Source organism: Tenrec ecaudatus, chromosome 6 (genome assembly GCF_050624435.1).
Source record: "Tenrec ecaudatus isolate mTenEca1 chromosome 6, mTenEca1.hap1, whole genome shotgun sequence".
In the NCBI taxonomy this organism is placed as follows: domain Eukaryota; kingdom Metazoa; phylum Chordata; class Mammalia; order Afrosoricida; family Tenrecidae; genus Tenrec; species Tenrec ecaudatus.
Window position 1 is genome coordinate 10541726 of NC_134535.1, and position 17162 is coordinate 10558887.

The 17162-nt window shown below is 39.1% G+C and overlaps 1 protein-coding gene across 1 annotated transcript in view; it reads right to left on the reverse strand.

Moving 5' to 3' along the window:
* The window catches only part of MRTFA (myocardin related transcription factor A), a 224268-nt gene extending 217912 nt beyond the window's left edge, over positions 1 to 6356 (reverse strand). The window contains exon 1 of the mRNA XM_075553608.1: positions 6264 to 6356. Within this exon, the coding sequence (XP_075409723.1) occupies positions 6264 to 6356 (93 nt within the window). The remainder of the gene's footprint in view (positions 1 to 6263) is intronic.
* Between the last annotated feature and the right edge of the window lie 10806 nt (positions 6357 to 17162).

Genomic DNA, 17162 nt, shown 5'->3' on the forward strand with positions numbered 1-17162 from the left:
TCTCCACTCAAGCACTTAGTCAATACAAGAACACTTTGTTCTATTAAATTGGCATTCCAGGATGCACACCTTCCAGACACGACTGCTGAAGAAAAATGTGTACATAGGCAAATGGTTATCAAAAGATATAGCATCTGGGGTCTTAAAGACTTGAAGATAAACGAGCGGCCATCTAGCTGAGAAGCATCACAGCCCACATGGAAGAAGCACCCCAGCCTGTCTGACCACAAGGTGCAAAAGGGACCAGTTATCAGACATCAAAGAACTAAAAATCGTATCAGTGGGTGCCCACCTCCCTGATACAATAAATGAAGACAAAGGCTCAAAGATAAACAAGTGGCCATCTAGTTCAGAAGCAACAAAGCCCACATGGAAGAAACACACCAGCCTGTGTGGCCACGAGCTGTCTAAGGGATCAGGTATCAAGCATCAAGGAACAAAAAAGTGTATCACTGCAATGTGGGTGAGTGCAGAGTGGAGACTCAAAGCCCTTTGGTAGTCAAACAGACACCCCTTACTGAAGAGTTGTGGGAAGGAGATGAACCAGTCAGGGTGCAGGGTAGCAACGATAAAACATATAACTTTCCTCTAGTTCTTAAATGCTTCCTACCCCCCAATATCAGGATCCCAATTCTACCTTACAGATCTGGCTAGACCAGATGATGTACATAGGTACAGATGGCAACTAGAAACACAGGGAATCCAGGACAGATGACTCCTTCAGGACCAATGGTAAGAGTGGCGATGCCTGGAGGGTAGAGAGAATGTGGGGTAGAAAGGGGGAACTGATTACAAGAATCTACGTATAGCCTCCTCCCTGGGGGATGGACAGCAGAGAAGGCGGCGGGGGGAGATGTAGGACAGTGTTATATATGACAAAATAAAAATTTATGAATGATGAAGGGGGTTCATGAGGTAGGGTGAGTGGGAAGGGAGGGGGGAAATGAGCAGCAGACAGATACCAAGGGCTCAAGTAGAGGGCAAATGTCTTGAGAATGATGATGGCAACAAATGTACATATGTTCTTGACACAATGGATGGATGGATGTTTTGTTATAAGAATTTACGAGCCCCTAATAAAATTATTTTTAAAAGTAATAATAAATAAATTTTTTAAGTATGTGAAATAATAAATGTTTTGGTTGCTTTGAGTTTTAGCTAGTCTCTTATGCAGAAATAGATAGCTAAAATAGCAATAAAACTTTGAGGGTAGAATATCTACCTTATTTATTGAGCATCTAAACACTTAGGTACAGAGTAGAATTCTTTAAATTATCTAGTCTGTTTGCACAAAGAGAACCAACCAAGAAAATGTCCCTTTTTAAAAAATTCAATGAATAGTAAATACTGTGCAGAAGAAAGCCAGGAATACATTTTGATTGAGAAGCCTGAGACATTACAGAATGAATAAAAGTTAAGTCCTTTCTTTTCAAGACATATTCAGCCCTTTCTTCTCAATAAAAGTCATATATTTTTAAAAACTGATGAGAATGTTATAAAAATGAATGCTATGTTTGACCAGAAAACAAAATACTAAAATATAAGGGGGAAAAAAAACACATAACAGGTCGAGTCATGGAAATTTTGTAAGAGGAAGAGGATTAAATTTTATGCAAATACTAACAAAATTTGTAGAAGGCCTTAAAGGCGCTTAAAAAGTAGTCTTTAAAAGGGATCTTGTTGGGACGTTGAAAATGGTTGCACCGCTCTGCAAATTCACTATATACTTCAAACGGGCAAATATTAGAGTAAGCAAATCATGCTTCAATAAAACTGTTTTTAAAATGTGACATTTGTTCACAAAAACTAGAAGGAACAATGACATTATTTGGGTTTCTTTGGCTAAACTATAGAAAGGAGACAGGAAAATAACATAGTAATTTTTCATAAATAAAGAAATATTAATTTTCCCTTTCAGCCATTTAAGGACAGTCTTGTCTCTTTGGAGAACTTACTAAAAACCAAAATGCAAGTTTAGCATTTAAGAATATAAAGACAATAGCTTTGGAAATGCTAAATGTATGGTAAAGAGAAGGGACGCTTCAGTTCTAATCTCATAACATTTAGGAGAAAGCATAATAGTTTATTCTGATCCCACAATTATTTCATGTGCCTGAGGGAGTAGGGCTGTTCAGCAACAAGAAAACACCTTCAAGAGAATTTTTTAAGCAGAAAATCAAAATTACATTGTTTTTAAACGCATTTATAAGTTATTTATAAACATAACAATAACAGTCATTTCCCTCAGCCAGTTGAAACATCAGAAAGGGGAATTTTTTGGTCGTCTTGGAGAAGATGAATTTACATTGATTCAGAGACTTTTGCAGAAGTTCACCAAAACAGCACCATGGTATTCCCCGCCCCCCGCCATTTGCTACTACAAACAAAGAGTAAGCAAATTTGTACCTATAAACAGCCACAATCCACACTGGCTTTGAGCTCCAAAAATATTAACCTACTCTGACCTCCCCAGTACCAAGTTCAGCAAACCGTGTGTCAGGAGTCTCAACTTCCCAAATCAGCACAGATGTCTCTAATTTCACACCTGCTAGTCTCCTCCCTGTCTTCACTTAAATTAACAGCAAGTCAAGAAAACAAAAAGAAAAATAGAAAACTCCACTAACTCCCACAGACATTTCTTTTCTGTTCTCCATGTGTCCCAGCAGACACAAATGAAAAAATATATAGCAGCAGGTAATTCTACTTCCCCTAAATGCCCATAGTAAAAGCCAAAGTAGTTCAAAATAGTAAAACTCACAATAACATTTTCACTCAGACTGGAAAAATTGCCCTATCAATGAACCATTTAAAGTTTTTTTAAAACATACATAAAAGTTCCCAGTACCACTGCTCCTAGTCTAGGTATGGCTGACAACTGTCTCCTTCCCAACCCACAGCACCTTATAGGATCAAAGCTGCTTTTCAAATTCACAATCTCTGACAGGGAGAATGTACCCAGCATGCCAGGTAAAATTGGATTTGCCTTACATCTTGGGTAGCCTACCCTCTGTGTACAGAATAGAACTGGTCCCTAGGTTTTTCAAGGCTGTGACCTTCAGAAGTTAATCACTAGGCCTGTCTTCTAAGGTACCTGAGTGAATTTGAATCACCAACTTTCAGGTGGATGTAGAGCCAAAACCATGGGCACCAGTCAGAGAAAACTCCTATTGATGATTTTACCCAATCTAAAAGCCGGAGGAAGTAGAAAGAAAATTATTTTCCTACCTGAGCAGCCAGATCAGACTGAAAATTCAGGCCGCTAGCTGATGAAAGAGTTTGTTTAGAGAGTTAAACTTTAATCCCCCCTCCCCAGGCAATAGTCTGTTCCAAGGATTATGGTTCTTCCTGCTGCTATAGGAAGGGCTTAATCCATTTATTAGAGGTGGTAGCAGAGTGGAATATGAGATGGGCTGCTAACCACAAGGTCAGCAGTTGAAACCACCAGGTGCTCCACTAGAGAAAGATGAAGCATTCTGCTCCCATAAAGATTTACAGCAGCGGTTTTCAACCCTTGGGTTGTAACCCCTATGAAAGGGTTCAATGACTATTTCACAAGGGTCGCACTGATTCATAACAGTAGCAAAATTACAGTTATAAAGAAGGAACAAAAATAATTTCATGGTTGGGGAGGTCACCCCAACATGAGGAACTGTATTACAGGGTCATGGTATTAGGAAGGTTGAAACCCCAAGGGGCAGTTCTATTCAGTCCTATAGAGTTGCTATGGCTCTGCAGCAGGGAACCAATAGGGAGATCTGAGGGGACAGCCCGAAACCCAACTATGTGGACAACCCCTCCTCCCCGCAGAAGCATTCACTTCGGAGGATAGCACTGAAGCTACAGCTCAGGGAGAGGGACATGTTTGATCAAAGCACACAAGAGCAAATGAAGGGAGAGGAAGAGAGAGTGGAACACATCCTGGCCCACCAAGCCCTGAGGACAATATTCCCGCTGACAGCAGCCAAAGCACAGAGAGGACCACATAGGGCCACCACCACCACCCCCTCCCCCACGACAAGACACAACAGCCCTCACTGACCCATAGTGCTACAGGGCACAACACTGGAGACACAGTGCAGTAATTGCACCCAATTTGACCCCATCACACTGAGGCAAAACACTACTGGTGTGCAACAAAACAGCAAGGGGAACAGAGTAACTAAGTTCCCAGGGAATACCAAAAATAGACTGTGAGGCCAGGGCATGGCATCGCATCAGACTCCACCAGAAAAGACTCCTAAAGGTCAACAAACAGACCTTAAACTATTTACAGACTATTCTTTTTTTTGTTGGTGGTTTTTTGTTGTTGTTGTTTTCTTTTGTTGTTGTTGCTTTGTTTTGTTCTGTCTTTTTTGTGTGCATATTATTATCTCTGCAGATCTATTTAGATAGGATAGGCGGGAAAAACAATCTGGAGGAGAAAACAATGGGGCCAATGGTTCTGGGGGGGGGACATGTGAGAGGGGAAAGAGGGGGGAGAAAGGAAGTGGGTATTAACAACTCCAGGGACAAGGGAACAACAAGTGATCAAAAATCGATGGCGAGGAGGGTGTAGGAAGCCTGGTAGCGCTTGATCAAGAGCAATGTAACTGAGAGGAATTACTGAACCCCAAATGAAGTCTGAGCATGATAGTGGGACAAGAGGAAAGTAAAAGGAAAGAGAGAAAAGAACTAGGAGGCAAAGAGCATTTATAGAGGTCTAAATACAGGCATGTACAAAGGTAAATATATTTATACATGACAATGGGAAATAGATCTATGTGTATATATTTATGGTATCATGATATCACATGCAAGTAAAATTTTGCTGATTATCCAACAAAAGTTACAACAACACATTGACAGGATGCTACCAGTGTGCAGGCAGGTTTCAGAACAAGCCATATCACTGCTGAAATCAGATGAATTTTAGCTCAAAACAGAATACCTCTGTTGTATCCTTTCAACCTACTTATTCAATCTGTATGCTGAGTAAAACCATCAGAGAAATTGAATTATATGATGTAGAATGTGGCATCAGGCTTGGAGGAAGACTTATTAAAAACTTGCGTTATGCAGATGACACACCTTGCTTGCTGAAAGTAAGAAGGATTCAAGCCACTTGCTGATGAAGATCAAGGACTACAGCCTTCAGTATGGCTTATGACTCAAGTGTAAAAAATCTCAGAATCCTCACAATTGCACCACTGGTAACATCATGATAAATGGAGTGAAGATTGAAGTTGTCAAGAATTTTGTATTGTTTGGATTCACAATGCTCATGGAAACAGCAGTCAAGAGATCAAACAACACATTGCACAAGACCTCTTCAGAGTTTTGAAGGCAAAGAGGAGGCTATTTTTTAGGACAAAGGTATGTCTGACCCAAGCCATGGTATTTTCAATTGTCTCAAATGCATGTGAAAGTTGGACACTGAATAAGGAAGACCAAAGAATCAATGCTTTTGAATTGTGGTGCTAGCATAGAATAATGAAGCCACCACGGACTGCCAAAAGAACAAGAAGATCTGTCTCTGAAGAAGTACTGCCAGAATGCTCCTTACAGGAAAGAATGGTGAGATTTTGTCTCAGTATTTTGGACGTGTTGTCAAGAGAGATCAGTCCCTGGAGTAGGACATCATGCTTGGTAGAGAGGCAGTGAAAAAGAGGAAGGCCCTCAATCAGATGGATTGACACAGTGGCTGTAACAAAGGGCTAAAGCTTAAGAACAATTGTAAGGATGGTGCAGGAAGGACTGTGCTACTCACAGGGTCACTGTGAGTGATTATCAACGTGATGGCATCTAACAACATAATTAGCTAGTCTGTCACTACTCACTTGACAGACGACATGTCAAAGTCCTGTCTGGTGTAACACAATTTGCATTATGGCTCCGATACAAGAACTTCTGATCTCTGAAAACTGAATAAGGGTGCATGTGTGGGTGGTGGTGGTGGTGGTGGTGGTGGTGGTGGTGGTGGTGGTGGTGGTGGTGGTGTGTGTGTTGTGTGTAAGCTCACAGTTTTGTTCTATGAACACAAAAATTTAAGAACCATACCAAAATATTTTTGATCATGTCCAATAAAACAGTATATAGTTCAGAACATGATATAAATAAACCCTAGTAATAGGCTACCTTGGGACCATGTTGAGTGAGTCTGCAAAAAACAGTTTGTGTACACAATAATCAAATCTGATCTATTCTAGTTCAGTAGAACTGAAAAGGACTAGCAAACACATTGGAAAATGAGTGGGGAAGAGTACAGGAATGAACCGGGGACCTACCTTGTTTATAATTCCCACCGAGAGATGAAATTCAATTCCACACCAAGCATACCTTTTGATCACTAAAACACAAACAGAAAAATAAAAGTTCATGCAATATAATCAATTCTTCCAAATCCTAGAGGGTATTTGGTTTCAAAGGTAAGAGGCTGATTCCTATCTGCACTGTGTAGCTGCAGTAATTGAGCTGTCACTCATAAAAAGGTCTACACAAAAAGTTTTAAATAATAGCTTACATTAATGGGGCAGCTAACCAGATTATCAATTCAAACCCACCAGCTGCTCCACAGGAAAAAGATAAGTCACTCTGCTTCTGTACAGATTTACAACCCTCGAAAACCAACAAAGTCAAGTCTGTCCTATAGGGTCAGCTCAACAACAGTGAGTAACATTGATTGAGCACTTACTATATGTTAGTGGTGGTTCCGTAGTAATTAATTTAAAGCTTGCAACAACCCTAGGTACTCTTATTCATCTAGTCTACATCCAAATGAAAAGTGACCTCTACCTTGGAAAATCATTCTGCCATCAAGAAATGATGCCTTTTAAATAAGTTTGAGCAATCTCGATTATTGTGGCTAGGCAGTTTTGATAGTTTTTAATCTATAAATGTTCTGTATTCATTCATTTTTTATGTATTTCTTAAGTCGCACAATGCAGTAAGCACTATATTACATTATGAAGAGGATTCATTTTCTACCCTTCAGCAACTGAGAAACTAGTTGGGAAAATCAGGCTAATCTACAAGAAAGAGTCCAAGCAATGAAGTGCTATATTCTGAGTTACAGCTCCTATGTACAATTAATCCTTCAGTTTAAAAATGACAACAACAAGAGGACCTGATGCAAAGGGCTTAAGTGGAGAGCAAATGCTTTGAGAATGATTGGGGCAGGGAATGTATGGATGTGCTTTATACAATTGGTGTATGTATATGTATGGATTGTGGTAAGAGTTGTATGAGCCCCTAATAAAATGTAAAAAAAAAGAAGAAAATGATTATGGCAAAGAGTGTACAGATGTGCTTTATACAATTGATATATGTATATGCATGGATTGTGATAAGAGTTGTATGAGCCCCTAATAAAATGTTTAATAAAAAAAAAAGAAAAAAATAACAACAACAACAAAAACCAGTAAGCTTACAAAAGAGGGAAAAACGCTTCACCTCATCAGTGTCCTAAACTGAACCTTTAAAAATTGCCTATATTGGCAAAGCGGGGAGGTTTTCCAGGCGAGAGAAAAAGAGCAAAATGGTAGCAGGAAGGGATATGGTGTGGTCCAGCATTGAGAGGCTATGTGTACACATTTCTCCCATGGCCGAATAAGTTCTTCCCCCTATTCCCTGCTGAGTAACAGTAACTAATCCTGGCAAAAGTTGCTAGACATGTCACATTATTAGAGTAATTTTTGCTATTATCTATATTCTAACTGAAATGTCATCTCTAAAGCCTTTTCCAATCCTCACCGTTAATTTATTCATCTCTCCTCCATACTCCCACAACATTGTGTCCATTTTGTCATTTTAACAGTAAAAACATTTTTTTATATCCAGGTTCCCATTTCTTTCTCTGTCTGAACAAGCATGGTCTTTACCCAACTCTGTACCCTCCAGCACTTATTAGTGTCTGTAACTTACCAGATGTTCATTATGTTTTGTGATAAAAGATCAGCCTCAGATTTACAAAATGAATAATAGAGTTCTTTTAAAATATCAGGTCCCTTAATACATTTAAATTATTTTAATCTATCAAATTCTAATTCACATTATGAACATATGAGGGGGCTTAAAAAGTTAATGCAAAAATGTAATTAAAAGATAATAGAATTTTCCATACTTTTTGAAGGCCCTCATATATGTACTATTTATAATACCAACATCTCATATATAATAAATCAAAATGTTTGGGGTAGATTAAAAGTTCCAAATGACTGTGAAAATCACACTAGATTTTCAGAGGGCAGAGAGATAAAAACTTCTTAGCCAAACACCTTGAAGGAATGAGGCACTAGGCTTAGAAAGTTAGGATCATAGTTTCAAGGAACATTTAGCCAACTGGCAGAACATAGCTCATAAAGACAAGTGTTCAATATTCAACTGTGGTGAGCAGAAATGGGGGATCTGAAAACACCAAGTGTCCATCTAAGATGTAACTATCGGTACCTCCCTTTCAGAGTCAAGATGCTAAAGAAAACCCAGGACTCAATGTGAACCAAATACTCCACTACCTGGAGACCAGAAAAACTAGAGATGGGTGCCTGACTACCAGTGCCAATCACGAAGACCTGGGCCACAAAAGATCCTGGACAAAATAGAGGTAAAATGTAGGAACAATGTATGAATTGTGATAAGAGTTGTATGAGCCCCCCAATAAAATGATTACAAAAAAAGTAGAAACAAGTTCAAAATCATAAAAAAGAGTGTATTTACTGATCTGACAGAAACTATTGAAAATCTAAGACTGTGGCCCTGAGACACCCTTGTAAGAATCACCTTTCAATCTAGCAACAGACAGGTCTATAAAGTGAGCAATAATACTCCTCACAACAATTAACTATATGAGACCAAAAGGGCGGTAACTGACCCCAAAGCTCAGGAGGGGCAGGAAATAGAACAACAGAAACAGAGAACCCTGGAAGAAGTGGGAAGAGTACTATTCTAAACAAAATAAGTACAAATTGTTGCCTGGAAAACTAATTTGCTATGTAAACTTTTGCCCAAACCACCATTTAAAATAAAATAAAAATCATGCAAACTTTTTGCTTGATGAAAAAACTAGGGCCTTGTCCATGCCAACTGAGACATGATAAATAAATCTCATAGATAACTCGGATACTGTGGTTAATGACCTTTCTCACTGTAATGTTGGCACTGCTTTCTACATAATACACTGATTGGTATTTATATTGTCTTTGGTCATGAATAGAGGATGACACCTTTAGAAGTCTCATAATAAATAAACCCAAGGCTTATTTATGGAAACTTTCAATATGGTAGGAGTTTAAGAAGTAAAACAGCAGCCTTCTTTTCCTGCCGAAAGCAGGGTAGCAGAGTGCTAAAGGAGCAAACCTCCTCCTACCCCAGCCCTGGCACTGCTTACAACAGAGGAGTGCAGGCCAAGCAAGAGCCTCGCTAAAATTCCAGTCACCAGAACAGTGAAGTTTTTTAGTAAGTATCTGGCTATTCAGGCTAAAGTATTAATTTTATACATGTCTAATGTTCATTTAAAACACAATTCTGGCTTGGAACTTAGAAAATGTTCTTAAGTGCTAGTTCATCCATCTATTAATCAAGTCACCCAGGTTTAAACATGCCGGGCTTAAAATACTAAGTCATTATGCAAAGGTATGAGCTCAATCCTTTATTCTCAGGAAAAGGACTTGGGGAGAAGGACGAAAGTAATGCTATTTTAAAGGAAGCCATACCAGGGAAAAGTCAACTCCTAAAGAGTGATAAAAATAACTGAATAGATTTAAGATACAAGTTAATGACAGATTTTTTAAAAAGCATTTTATTGGGGGCTCATACTACTCTTTACACAATCCATATATACATCTATTGTGTCAAGCACATTTGTTGCCATCATCATTCTCAAAACATTTGCTTTCTACTTGAGCCTTGAGCTCATTTTCCCCTCCCTCCCTGCCCCCCCTCATGAACCCTTGATAATTTATAAATTATTATTTTTCATATCTTACACTGTCCAGCATTTCCCTTCACACACATTTCTGTTGTCCATCCCCCAGAGAGGAGGTTATAGGTAGATCCTTATAATCGGTTCCCCCTTTCTACCCCATCTTCCCTCCACCCTCCCAGCATCGCTACTCTCACCACTGATCCTGAAGGTTCCTGTGTTTCCATTCCTGTCTGTACCAGTGTACATCTTCTGGTCTAGCCAGATGTGTAAGGTAGAATTGGGATACTAGTGGGGGTGGGGGGGTATGAGCATCATTGCTACACTGCACCCTGACTGGCTCATCTCCTCCCTACCACCCTTTCTATAAGGGGATGTCCAGTTGCCTACAGATGGGTCTTGGGTTCCCAATCTGCTCTCCCCCTCATTCACAACAATATGATCTTTTTGTTCTTTGATGACCGATACCTGATCCCTTTGACACTTTGTGATCACACAGGCTGGTGTGCTTCTCCTATGTGGGCTTTGTTGCTTCTGAGCTAGATGGCTGCTTATTTACCTTCAAGCCTTTAAGACCCAGACGCTATAGCTATATCTTTTGATAGATGAGCACCATCCGCTTTCACCATATTTGTTTATGCCCCTGCTGTCTTCAGCGATTGTGTAGGGAAGGTGAGCATCATGGAATGCCAATTTAATAGAACAAAGTGTTCTTGCATTGAAGGAGTACTTGTGTGGAGGCCCAATGTCCATCTGCTACCTTAATGCCAAACCTACAAATATATGCACATAGATCTATTTCCCCATTTTATATATATAAATATATTTACATCTGTGTGTGCCTGTATTTAGACCTCCATAAATGCCCTTTGCCTATTTTCTTTCCTCTGTTTCCTTTTACTTTCTTCTTGTCCTACTATCGCACTCAGCCTTCATTTGGGTTTCAGTAATTTCTCTGTTACATTGCCCCTAATCAGTCCCTACCAGGCCTCTTACACCCTCCTTGTGACTGATTTAGGATCACTTGTTGTTCCCTTGTCCCTGGGTTGGTAAGCACCACTTCCTTTCCCCCACCAAGTTCTCCTGGAACCTTTAGTCCTGTTATTTTTTTCCTCCAGATTGTTTATCCAGTCTATCTTTCCTAGATAGACCTGCAGAGATAATAATATGCACACAAAAAAAACAAGAGCGCAAAACAAAGTGACAAAACAAACCAACTATGATAAATCAAAGAAAAGCCTATAAATAGTTCCAGGTCTGTTTGTTGACCTTTAGGAGTATTTTCGGGTAGAATATGATGGGATGCCATATCCTGGCCCCAAAGTCTATTTTTGGTATTCCCTGAGGATTTCCCTTTGCTCTGTTCCCCTTGCTATTCTGTTGCACACCCTTAGTGTTTTGCCTAGGTGTGGTGGGGTCAGATTGGGCACAATTCCCACACTGTATCGCCAGTGTTGTCCCCTGTAGGGCTATGGGTCAGTGAGGGATGTCACGTTTCAAAGTGGGGCCAGCCACATGGTCCTCTCTGTGCATTGGCTGCTCTGAGTGGGGATATCATCATAAAGACTTGGTGGGCCAGGATGTGCTCCACTTTCTCTTCCTTCCCCTTCAATTGCTCCCGTGTGCTCAATGACAGATTTTTTACAGTGACCTCTCAAAATGAAGTCCTGGCATTTGAGTTCAAAGTTGTCACAGAACATATTTTGAAACTGGTTTGTATATGAGACCACCTTGTAAAATTGTTTTCATCAGTCACTGACTGCAACCCCTGTACAATCCAGTCTAATGCACTTCACACTGAAATGTATTCTATTTTTATAGGAGTGGTAATATAAGCAAAGTTCTTTTATTCTTTTATCAGCTTTAGACAAAATGTCAAATAGAACATAGAACCAAAAAATTTTCACACCTGGAATCTTAGACTGTAACACATCTAATCCCTCCATTTTTCAGTTGGGGAGCCAAGAGAACAAATGGAGTGGTGACTTCACAACAAACAAAATGGGACCAAAATTGAACTACTAGGCCAATGCTGCATACAACCAAATGCAATGCTTTATAAAAACAAAATATTTTTGAAATTGCAACAGAAGAAAATTTCAAATATCTACACCCATTTCCTAATTAAGAAAAACTTTAGAAATGTAATCCCCTAATATTTTGGACAGAAGAAAACTAGAGTCATTACTGCTAGTGTTTGAGACTAAAGACATGCTCACATAGAATCTCTGCTGGAATTTTAACTTTCAATGGTTTTCCTTTTATTCCATGCAGTAAATCCATGTCAAAATGTTGCAAAACTAAATGTGTATGAATTAGTGAGTGGAAAAGAAAATTTTGTTTAATAAGCTTTCACATCATTTTTAAAGAATTTTCTTTACATTGCAAAGGGATATTTTTTATAATATAGGCATTATCCTTAACTTCTAAAAAATAAACTGTCCACACATACCACCACCACCAAAAACAATGCAATTTCATAGACTTCAGAATCTTTTTCAAAAATGCATTTATTTTTCCTGAGAGAAAGCTATTGTCTCATTAATTTGAGGAGAGGATAAAAAGAATAAAAGACAAATAAAACAGAAGCTGGGAGGGGAAGAGAGAGAACAAACAAAAGAGGGCAGAAAATAAAAATTGAGGTTTGATTATGACATCAAAAATAGAGGGAGAAGAAAAACTGTTCTCAATAAATGAATTGTGATTTTTAAACAGTCAGCCTGAAAAGGTTATATAGTTCCTCAAACGGAACACCTCTGAAAACAGTGTCCACTCTGCCTGTTTCCTGTTTGCTCTTTAATCCACTTGGAGAGAAAGAGATATGCCCAGTCAAGAGAGACCACTGAAAGGAGCAATAGACTCTGCTGTCTTTCAAATTCACCAGGAATGTTCCCATAGATGACTTGTACAATTTTAAGAGCAGTCAATATATTCGATTAATGTGGCAAGAAGAAAATGGAAGCAGTGTAATTTATACTGCATATCTAAAAGTACACCACGGGGGAGGGGAGTAGACTATGGGGGATGATAGGAAAGAAGGGCAAGGAGTGGTGAAAGGAAGGAGAGGCCAAAAGGAAGGAGAGGAAAAGATGAAGATTTATTTCGCTCTGCTGGTCATCTCGGCTGCAGCATTCATTCAACTTAGTATATGTGTGTTCAGTTAAGGTACTAGAATATTCACAATACTCACCAAAATTAAAAACTACAACCCCAAGTGTTTCACTAGTAAGAAACGTGCTTCTCAACACAAACCACAGAGCACCTGCTATCTCTGTGTATTAAGAATGACCGAGCATTTCCAGACATACAGCCACAGCTCTTAAACTGTGAAACAAAGCAAAACCCACTTGACAGTTTTCAAGTACTTGAGTGTATTTTGTGCTTTGTGACTCACCTACACTACACAGTAAGCTCTGGTGGCACTGTTGGATATGCACTGAACTAATAAATGCAAGGTCAGAGGCTCAAGCCCACCAGCTATTCCTTGAAAAGAAGATGAGGCTATATGCTCCCCTAAAGATAAAAGCCTTGAAAACCAAGCAGAAGGGGGCTTCACGGAGTTAATGCAAAAATAAAATTCTTCCATGAACTCTATGAAGGCCGTCATAAATGTACTACATAATTAGTATACTACTACATAATTAGTATACTGTGAATTGGAAATGACTCAATGGTATGAGTTTGGTGTTGTTTGTTTGGGGGTGGGAGCAATAGACAGTGGTATTTAGCGAGAGGACAGATGGAGAATACACTTCAGTAGCAAACCTCTATTGTCACTGGGCTCACAGGAGACACTGCCCGTTGTCATCCATCTTCTATATTAGAAAAGAAATTCTTCAGACCACAAACTTAATTTGAACACCTCTGCAACTAGTCTTAATGTAATCAAACTATTTTCAACAGTAAAAAGGGAGCGTTTTTAACATTTTCTTCACTTTTTCAGATAAATTGTTTTAGTTTTCAAGTAAACAATATATAATTATGAGTTTTAAAAGCCAGAATGTATAAGGTGCATAATGAGAAACAGGTCTTTTTCCCACGTGATGTCTAAAAAATACCCACCCTCATTGCCATCAAGTGGGCAGCCTCATCTTTCTTTCTCAGTATAGCTGATGGGTTTGAACCTTGCATCATTGGCCCAATGCTTACCAACAGTGCCACTTGGGCTCTTCAAGTCTGTCATCATTTATTATCCAGATGACTCAACCATTTACCTGAGCTTACAGGTGTCGTTTCAAGAGAAAGAACAGAATTACTTAGCTGGTCACTGCAATCAGAAAATGTATATCTCCACAACCATTCATATGCACACATAACCATACCTAAAGGAGAGAGTTCTTAGATCTATGACTTCAGACATTTCATATCTGAAGTGTACTTATAACACTAGTCATTCTCCAATCCACAAAGAAGCAGTTTCTCTTCTGCATAATTCTTTTCACAGCCTAACAAAGGCTCCAATTCATTCAACACACAGCCACTTAAAACAGGGCCCACTACAGCTGCTCCAGCACTACGCTCTGCTGTTTCTGTTTCCTGCATACCGTCTTTCTTGCTGGTGTTTTCTGGCTTTCTCTTTTTAAAATGCTGGCCTATTCATTAACTAGACACTGCTGTACACACTCTCAACTTCTAGCAAAGAACAAATTATTCACAGTGCTTTATGCTTTTACTTTCCTCTCCCTAGGTTTTTAAAGATGAAGCTTGAGTTCATCCAGAGGTAACCTGGAAGGAAGAAGTGGCAATCTACTGATAAAAAAATCAGTTGCTGAAAATCCTGATGGACAAGTGGTGCTTGAAATCCCTATCAAGTGCAATTCTGCTCTGACATAGATGGGGTTGCCATTACTGAGAATCGGCTCAAAGCAATTAACAACAACAGATGAAAAAGTCTTAATTTGGCCTAGATGCTACCATTTTATAACATATTAATGTTTTATTTCAACAATTATCTTAGATATGACCAAAAATTATCAGAATATAGTGTGAGGCTCATTCATTTCCAGTGACTGACCATACCTTTAATTCTGAAAAATCACATCATCTTCCAAGTTGTAAATGAAGCATGTGTCATCAAATATTTTCCAAGTGACCATGTGCTAGATACTAAGGATATACAGATGATACACTGTGTTAAGTACTTACTAGATGAATAAGCTAAGAGCTAACAAGAGTGTATTGTGTGAGTACTTTCAAAATAACTGCAGAGTTAATCTGTAATTACCACATCCACCACCCTACTACCAATTTTACTTAGAAAAGGCAGCGTGATGCAAGGTAAGAAGAAAGCAAGGTTGCAGTCCTAGCAGGCCTTTTAGAATCAGGATCCTGTTCTCTTATGTAGTTGGTTTAAACACACACACACACACACACACACACACACAAAATAACCCATTTCCAGGTATGCAGCCGTAGCTCTTAAATTGTGAAACAACGCAAAAAACCCACTTAGCAGTTTTCAAGTACTTGAGTATATTTTGTGCTTTTGACTCTCCAACACCATACAGTAAGGAGCTTTGGTGGCATTGTTGGATATGCACTGAACTGCTAAACGCAAGGTCAGAGGTTAAAGCCCACCAGCCATTCCTTGGGAAGAAGATAAAGCAACTAACAACAAATGCTTTTTATTATTTTTGACCCCTCCTACACCATTTCTTCTCCACACCAAAACAAATAAATAAGTGGAAACAAGAAAGTACTAATTAAATCCAACCATTCACTCAATGCCAATACCAAATTTTACAGCAAAGTATTTGCTGAAAGAAACAGTGCCTTCCCTTCTTTTCCTACAGGTAATTTTACTTAACCTTGGCTAGGTACAGAAAGCAGATGTCAGAAGACTCTGAAATTGCCCTTGCACACAGAATGGAAAGTAAATGGGGGTGGGGGGTGGAATAAAGAGAGCTGAAAATTTTTTCAATGTCAACATGAAATATGAAGAAAAAATTGAATTTGTCAAGTATTTCATTGTACTTGGATCCATAATCAAGGTTCATGGAAGCTTCAGTCAAACTAGTAAACACATTATAATGAAGTGGGTAAATCAGCTGTACAAAACAACCTTAAACTGTTAAAGAGCAAAGATGTTACTTTAACAAAGATGCATATGACCCAAATTATACTATTTTCAACCACCATAGTATTTCAATATGCATGTGAAAGATGGGCAATGAATACAGAAAACCATAGAAAAACTGATGAATTTAGAATATGAATATTGAAAGTACTATGGTATAGCAGTTACATATCTGTCAACTTGCAAAGGGGTGGAATCAACTGTCAATCAGGTCATAGATAATCAGGCCTCTGTGTGGGTGTGGTCTTCTCCTGAGAATACTGGGAACTCCTGTCCTCCTCCCTGGAGGTGGGACACACACACTCTCCCTGCGAGATATTCCTGTTGACAAGCCACACTAAGCTACACTGATGGAGCCAGAGCCCTGGAGCCGGAGGAGCCACATGGAGACCCTGGCCAGTGCTGAGATGCTTCCACCACCACTGGATCCATAAGACATTCCACCCACTGGTCTGTGAGCTTCCTGCATTCAGCGCCATTTCATGTGTTGCGTGAGTCTGAAGAGGAATTTACAGATTAGTATCGGACATATGGGGTAATATTGGAATTATGGAATTGATCTGGATTGGACTGGAATATTTTCTCAATATAAAATTACTCTTTGATATAAAGACCTCTCTTACATATATATGAGTGTATGGATTTGTTTCTCTAGTCAACCGTGACTATCACACATGGACTGACAGAAGAACGAACATCTGTCTTAGAGTGGGTACAGCCAGAAAGCTCTTATATGTAAGGATAGTGAGATTTCATACCACAAACTTTGGACATGTTTTCAGGGGAGACCAGTCCCCTGGATAAGGATTTCATGTTTGATAATGTAGTGGACCAACAAAAAGGAAAATCCTCCAGGAGACTGACTGGCAAAGTGGCTGCAACAATGGGCTCACACATAACATTATCAAGATGGTTCCGTGTTTCATTTTGTTGTAAAAGTGGCACTAAGTCAGAACCAACTCAAAGGCACCTAACAACAACAACAACACAACAGACTATAATTTTATCTTGTCATAGGTTGAACTATGTCCTTCAAAATATGTGTCAATTGGTTGGGCCATAACTGTCAGTGGTTTGGCAGTAATGTCCTGATGTAACCATCCTCATGATGTGATCAGCCAATCAGTTGTAAGGGGATAAAGGTAACAAATCAGCATTTAATCAAGAGTTGCCTTGGGATGTGGTAACGTA